The sequence below is a fragment of the Scylla paramamosain genome, chromosome 28 (genome assembly GCF_035594125.1).
Source record: "Scylla paramamosain isolate STU-SP2022 chromosome 28, ASM3559412v1, whole genome shotgun sequence".
Lineage (NCBI taxonomy): Eukaryota > Metazoa > Arthropoda > Malacostraca > Decapoda > Portunidae > Scylla > Scylla paramamosain.
Window position 1 is genome coordinate 9,080,001 of NC_087178.1, and position 7,500 is coordinate 9,087,500.

At 36.9% G+C, this 7,500-nt stretch overlaps 2 protein-coding genes across 4 annotated transcripts in view; both read right to left on the reverse strand.

Moving 5' to 3' along the window:
• Positions 1–349, reverse strand: part of LOC135114896 (uncharacterized) — an 11,820-nt gene extending 11,471 nt beyond the window's left edge. For 2 of the 3 annotated variants that reach the window (XM_064031116.1, XM_064031118.1), the window contains exon 1: positions 18–347. In XM_064031116.1, coding sequence (XP_063887186.1) covers positions 18–64 — 47 coding nt within the window. In that variant the 5' untranslated portion in view covers positions 65–347. Of the gene's footprint in view, positions 1–17 lie in introns of all 3 variants that reach the window. The other variant, XM_064031117.1, reaches the window with a different exon arrangement.
• Positions 350–6,453: 6,104 nt separating this feature from the next.
• LOC135115147 (glutamate receptor ionotropic, delta-2-like) overlaps positions 6,454–7,500 on the reverse strand; it is a 46,435-nt gene continuing 45,388 nt past the window's right edge. Inside the window, exon 7 of the mRNA XM_064031649.1 lies at positions 6,454–6,592. Coding sequence (XP_063887719.1) covers positions 6,503–6,592 — 90 coding nt within the window. The 3' untranslated portion in view covers positions 6,454–6,502. The remainder of the gene's footprint in view (positions 6,593–7,500) is intronic.

Genomic DNA, 7,500 nt, shown 5'->3' on the forward strand with positions numbered 1-7,500 from the left:
GCAGTACAGCAACTTACCTAGCACAATGTTGTACTTTGGCATAACATTCTTGAGACTGGACCATGTGCCACACAGCTCCAGGATCATCAACATTAAATCCCTGCCCCACACCTGGGCACTGCAACCCTTGCCCCAACACCTCCACCAGTCGTCACCACCCGAGAAACAATGAAGGGCCGCTAGCTGACGGCATGGACAACACTTCCATCCTGTCTACGTCACTCAACTCCTACGTCACAATTTTACACACAAGAACAGAGACAAGCGCATGCCAAAACGGGGGAGAGAAATACGATATCTCATTAGCAAAATGATAGTACAGATTGTATGTAAAACATAAGAAAATTACAAATTTAGTTAACACAATAACAATAATATAGCTATAATAATACAATTTATCTATTCATTTCAAAGAAAACTTGACTAATAGGACATACTGAGCTATTCTCAGTACAATAATAATAAATAGACCATATTTTATGAGGAGAGAGTCACGATATAAGAAAATCATCTTTAAATATGGAAGAGCGTCCGCTATCTTGGAAATTATCGAAGAAAAATATATAATGATAAATACTTAATAAAAAAAAAAGAAAAAGTAATGAAAAATAATAGTGAATAACAGATCATGTGTCATAAGGAGAAAGTCATGAAATAACTAATTCCTTTAAGCAATAATGAATAGTATCAAATTCTTTATAAGCAGATTCCGATCTTCTCTATCGCCAAATTTTTAATAGCTTGTACCTCTGCAAGAACTGGGTTAAGAAATAAGAGAAATGCATAAATTTACTGAATGCAAAAGTTCTACCGTGTAACATCGTTGTTCTACTTTTGCTATCTGGAAGTGTGTTCAAGCCATTGTTTTAAGATTTTTACCACAGCACTGTCAAAAGAAAACCACCGATTCTGGTTCAGTTGAATTGATTTCGAGGGTGGTAAGCTAGCATTGATTGTTTCATACAGCATTTTATATCTTGCTTGACGCAAGGAAGAAAGTGAAAACCAATTGTATGTATCATTGATCAAGAACTCCAAGTTGCGCGGCATTGTCTCCCTTGCACCTTGTGATGCTCCAAGCTGAAGTGAATGGCACACACATCTCATTAGCTGTAAATGTGACTTCAGCTTTTAGCCGTGCGAACACTTAACTGTTTATTCTTGTCATAACTGATGCATTATCAGTCCTTAGAGCAAGTAAATGATATAGGTGAAATCCAGTGTTATTCACATTTTTCAGTGCTTCACAAATTGACTCTGCATTGCACTCACTAAGTCACCACAGTGCACTCCTTTGAATTAGAATAGCATCTGATCACATTTCCAAGCATTTTTGAGACAGGAAAATCTTTACTTTCAGCGATGATCAAACAGAATTATTTATCACCAATATAATTTCTCAGATCTTCCGTGAAGTGTGGCGCAAAGACATTACAGATTATTCCAGAACACTTTGATCTTCGTAACTTTAGTTCACTGCTAACTTACACACCTCACTTCAGTGATCTACCACATAAACTGAGCAAACATGGAGTTCTCTCCACTTTTTTTTTACTTCACCAAGTTTCTTAAATGTCTGTCGCCTTCTGCTAAAAGGCTCTGCTGCTTTCTTGTGTTTGTCGCACAATTTTTGCAAACAGTACATTTGCAGCGCGACTGAAACTGAATGAGTGATATCAGGCGTTCCGGTGTGAGAAGAAACATGTCTACGTCCTCTAAGGACGCTGGTGCCATCGTGCTGTTAAGCAGCCAATATCGATTACATTATACTCATCACAAATCAGTAACAGAAAATTGGTTGGAGTTTTTTTTTAGTGTTATCATATCACTAGCATAAGTACCAAATTTCATACCCATACTGTCAGTCTGACATGCAAGTATTTTAGTATCAAGCAAAATTGGCATAATCTGTTGGGTAAACCACCAAGAGGGAGGGAAGGAGGGTCGGGGGATGGGTACCAGACGAGCATGGTACGTGATCTGGACATGTCCAAGTACGAGAGAGAGAGAGAGAGAGAGAGAGAGAGAGAGAGAGAGAGAGAGAGAGAGAGAGAGAGAGAGAGAGAGAGAGAGAGAGAGAGAGAGAGAGAGAGAGAGAGAGAGAGAGAGAGTTGAAGATGAATGTGAAGATAAGTGTTCAACAACTTTAACATATATCAAATAACAGATAACACATAACAAATGAACAATTAGAGTCGCAGACTGGCAACTAAAAGATGGAAAAGAGGCAAGACAAGATGGGAAGAGTGGGTGATGGAGAACTGATTGATTTGAGAAGGGCTTATCGATAGATTACATAGGATGATGGTAGTACCTACAGCTTTAGGTACTTAAGGAAATATTGGTTGTATTAAAGTTTAACTTAATGCATAAAAATACGATTTTTGCAGCTAGAGTATATGCTAGAGAGAGCTGTCTTCTCGGATGTCGGATTTCAGAGATCCGCGGATGCTGATGTATATGCGGATGTAACATGTATACATTTTTGCGGATGCAGATGCGAATACGGATATTAGTTTCTACTAGACTGCGGATGCGGATGCGATATCAAAATATGACATCCTCTCGGATGCGGATGCGGATGTGTTCAGGATTTTGAAAATTCACTGTTTAATATTATAACACCAATCATTGTCAGATGGCAGCTACTTTACCATACTGCTTTTTGTAATCTTAAAGTTTTATGACGAGTTTCAGCCACACATATTGTGTGTTAACAGGATGCAGGACGAGGACCCAACTAGTCGTGCATCCCACCGACCACTTTCCCCAACCTCCATCCTTTTGAAAGTGGTTAACTAGAAATCTATGAACAACTGATCATTTAACATATATTCAATATTCAGAGTTTAAGATCGGCAAGTTTCTTTTCGAAAACAGTAGCTTATCCACCTTTTCTGGCAAAAGTCGTTTACGTTTAGCATCATAAATCAAGACAGCACTACTGAATAGCTGCTCACTAGGGACGCTACTTGGTGGACAGGAGAGATACTGGCAAGCGAACTTTGCCAAACCAGGGTAAACGCTCTTCGTTGTCTTCCACCATCGCAAACTATCTTGACTTGTTCCACTGATTCTTTTCTCCTTGTGACATTTCTCAACATCTTTTGTGATACTCCTTGCTACAGAATCCGCTTCAGCTTCTTCATCACTGCAGGAAGCAAGAATAGAGGTCATTGCTTCATCTAATGTTCTGCAGGTGGTGGGTGTTTTACTCAAATCGTCTCTTCTTCGTTTTCTTCTTGGTTCTTTTTCTTCCTCTTTTAGAATAGTCAACTGACTAAGCTCCTCACATACTCTGGCAAGTGATGATTTTACTTGATGAGTGACGTGACACGAAGAAAAGAATTTACTCGTATCCTGGGTCAATATATGTTGCAACTCTGTAAAGAGTTGAGAAAATCTTTTCTCAACATCAGTTCGCTTGTTTCATAATGTTTACTATCTGTGTTGGTTCTCTGTCTTGTTGTAACTCAATCACTGATCCTGCATCTGGTTCATCTTCAGAGCTTAAAGCTGAGGTATGAGTTTCTTCAGCAAGTTCAAAAACTCCTGATGTGCTATGCTGAAGAGTGTGTTTTAAGGACTTTACAAGTGGGATAATTTCAGCTGCTGTTGATGTGGAGTCACTAAGTTTTTTTGAGATATCTTCATAAGGTTGTAGAGGTTGTACACATTTAGACATCATCAACCGCTCAGTATTGCTGAGCTGTTTGATTTTGAAGTTGGTAGCAGCATACAAACATATTGACTCTTTTATTTCTAGTGTTCTTTCCAGCATGTGTAAGGTGCTTTTCCATCTTGTGGGTGTATCATGGACAACAGATAGCTACTTGCAGCCTGCCCTGAGTCTTTTTCAGTTCATCTTGTGCCATTGTTGAGTGATGAAAGTGCGTAGTAATACTGTGACACTTTTGAATAATTTTCTCTACATCACTATGTGATGAATTTCCAGTTTTAGTAATCAGCTGTATTTTATGCACGGCACAATCCAGATTATTTACACCTGACAGAAACGGAGCTTTTTCCATATTTGCTCCAGAATCACGCAAAGCACAGTGCACAGTTGTACTAGATATGTCCCACTTCATCAGCATATCATCAAACATTTTAGAAATATATTCTCCTGTGTGTCGTTCTTCTAGTGGTTCATCACATAACACAAAGTTCATTCTTTCAAATTCCTTATTTATGGCAATGTGCAGTTAAACTCAGCAGTGAGACAACTGCTGAGGTATCCGACCACACATTAGTTGTGAAGGAAAGTTTGTTATCCTGCTTCACTTCAACAATTAGTTCTTTTATTTTACTGAAAACAGACTCATATATATCATTGCACATCAGTGGTGAATAAAAATTCGCTGTTTTAGCCTGTATAGTGGAGCAGCTTCAGTCATCAGTCTCATGAATCCTATTTCCTCAACGTGACTGAAAAGTAAATCATCCATGACTAGCATTTCTGCTATACATTTATCCAATTTCTTTACCTTAGGGTTAGAGGTATCCCACAATTTTGCACTCTGAAAATACTCAGCAACATTTCTTTGCTTAACATCTGTCTTTGCTTTTTGCAAGAGTTTTTTCTTTCTTTAGTTTCTCCTCCGACTTCTTTCTCTCTTCTGTTCTTTATACACTGATTTCAAATGTTTTTTTCAAAGATGTGGTTCCACGTCCCTTTCGTGAATAATCTTTTTTTTTTGCACAATAGACACTGCTAAGTCATTTGGCTTATTCATGAAATATTTCCACAGTATCCACACCTCACTGCTTTGTGACGCAATTGTTCAGTTGCTTCAGCACACAAGGCTTTGTAAACTTGGTTATAATATCCTTTTACACACAAACACTGACATATTGTTTATCAGGGAGCAGCGAATAAGTATTAAGGAAGGAACAGTACCTCCTTACTTCAAAGGCAAACTCTAATCACTGCAGTCTCTGGCCAGACGGGGTCCTGGGCCAGTGTGTGGCTGTGTGCGTGTGGTGACATGTTCAGGATGTCAGTCTAGAACTTATGGAACCGTATTGTATTTGCTAAACACCATCCTACGGTAGGTGTTTAGCAAATGTGATAGCAAATGTGACGGCGGAATTGACTTTATACTGGTACTTTTATTCTACTAAGACGAGCATCGAAAAGCCCTCTATAATAATAATAATAAAAAAAAAAACACTGGATAATTAGTTACACTTTCGCTGTGAAAAATCCGCTTCATCGGCAACATCACGGGACACAAACGACAACAGGACAACACTTATGCGATAAGAAGCGCTGAGCGTTGCCATTTCGTATTTTCAATATTATTTTTGTATAATTAGGTACAGATTCACAATCTCTCTCTCTCTCTCTCTCTCTCTCTCTCTCTCTCTCTCTCTCTCTCTCTCTCTCTCTCTCTCTCTCTCTGTCAGCCAGCTGCTTCCCTTCATACTTATTTATTACTTTCGCAATATATACATAACTATAGTACGTACATTACTATTACACAGCTGAGTACATACATCCTTTTACAAATTTACATGATACATAAATTACATACGAGTATGTAGTTATGTACTATGTAGTATGTACTTGTAGGTACTTCATAGTCACCATGTAAAATTATCTCCCTCCTGCCTCCAAGCTCTTTACTCTGGGTCTGTAGTCTGCACTCTGCAGTGACTCGATCTGCACTCTGTGTGTGACTCTGTAACGTGTGTGTAATGTATAGAAAACGTGTATCCGCCACATCCTCTGTGTAGAATGCGGATGCGGATATATATTTCATCACAAATGCAGATGCGGATGCAAATGCAAATGTTCATTTTATTAGAATTGTGGATGCAGATGCGGATGTGAAAAATTATGCGGATGTTCCGCGGATGCGGATGCGGATGCGGATGCAGATATCCGATACATCTCTAGTATATACAATAAAGTTTGCGGGAATGATAACTCAAGGATAATAAGCTCACAATTGGTGCGGGTAATCGTAAATTTTACCTGAGCGAGAATGATGTTTCCCTGCGGCTGCTGAAAGCACCACAGTAGTGGCGAGAGCAAAAAATTAACATTGAGTGGACCGTGTCCTATTATAAAGCGTCCTTGTTTTGACTTACGCTTTCTTGATGTTACCTAACCCACCTTTTGGAGGGTCGTCAGTATCGTATTGTGTGTGTGTGTGTGTGTGTGTGTGTGTGTGTGTGTGTGTGTGTGTAGTTTAATGAAACAATACAAACACTTTGCTTAATTTATTTCACGTAAAAATAGGTTTCTAAACATCGGAAAAAAGAGTTTTTAAGGAATCCATGCAACTGATGATCCTCTTTTCATTCCACATGAATATTGAGCATCTGAAATCAACCCTAATAATAATAATAATAATAATAATAATAATAATAATAATAATAATAATAATAATAATAATAATTATTATTATTATTATTTTTATTATCATCATAATTTATTTATTTTTCTATTTATCTACTTATATATATATATATATATATTTTTTTTATTAAAAATCTAAGAGGGTGTGGGAGGCGGGCACTTCACTTCCCAAACGAGCAGCAGCAGTCCCGCCCCCTGACTGCTAACCAGCACCACCATCACGCCCTGGAACAATAAAAGGAATTACATACTTTTACCACCAGTGTCAGGTCGATTGTCACCTAGCACTACAATCACGCCCTGAAACAAAATATTAATTACTTTCAGCACCAACATCAGGTCGATTGCCACATAACGAAAAATGTGGATTATGGCTCGTTTTTATTACAAGATTAATGCTAAGTAAACAATGTTCTCAATCATTGATATTCATGTCATGTCTACTGGTCTGAGCTCGGTTGAGTAAGAAATTAACGTAGTTTGTCGCAGAGCAATGTAGGAAAAATAATCATAATAATGTAGCCATGATATTAAAAAAATCTGATGGATGTGGAAAGTAGACATATATAAGTCTGGCACGAGACGTGAGGGACTGAGGCAAATCTTAAAGTGATACTTGTTCTAAAAAAAACTTTTATGTTAATAAACAACCGTTTCTTCATCTCGTCACAATAATAATAATAATAATAATAATAATAATAATAATAATAATAATAATAATAATAATATTAATTATGAATTATTATTATTACATTATTATTATTATTATTATTATTATTATTATTATTATTATTATTATTATTATTATTATTATTATTATTATTACTGTCATTTTTATAATTTAAATGAAGAGGAAATGGTTAAGATGTGATAAAAAAGAAAACGTTAATGTTTGCTTGTCGATTATGTCTAACTTTGTAGTAATAGTAGTAGTAGTAACAATGATGATGATGATAATAATAATAATAATAATAATAATAATAATAATAATAATAATATGCGGTTTATTAATGTGGCAATTGTTACTCTGAAATTATACAGTCGGTTTTGGGGGGAGGGGAGAAGGAAGATTAAAGTTAGTTTAGAGAATGGCTAATTGTTAATGGTTCGAACCTTGGTGGGAATCGCTCTGT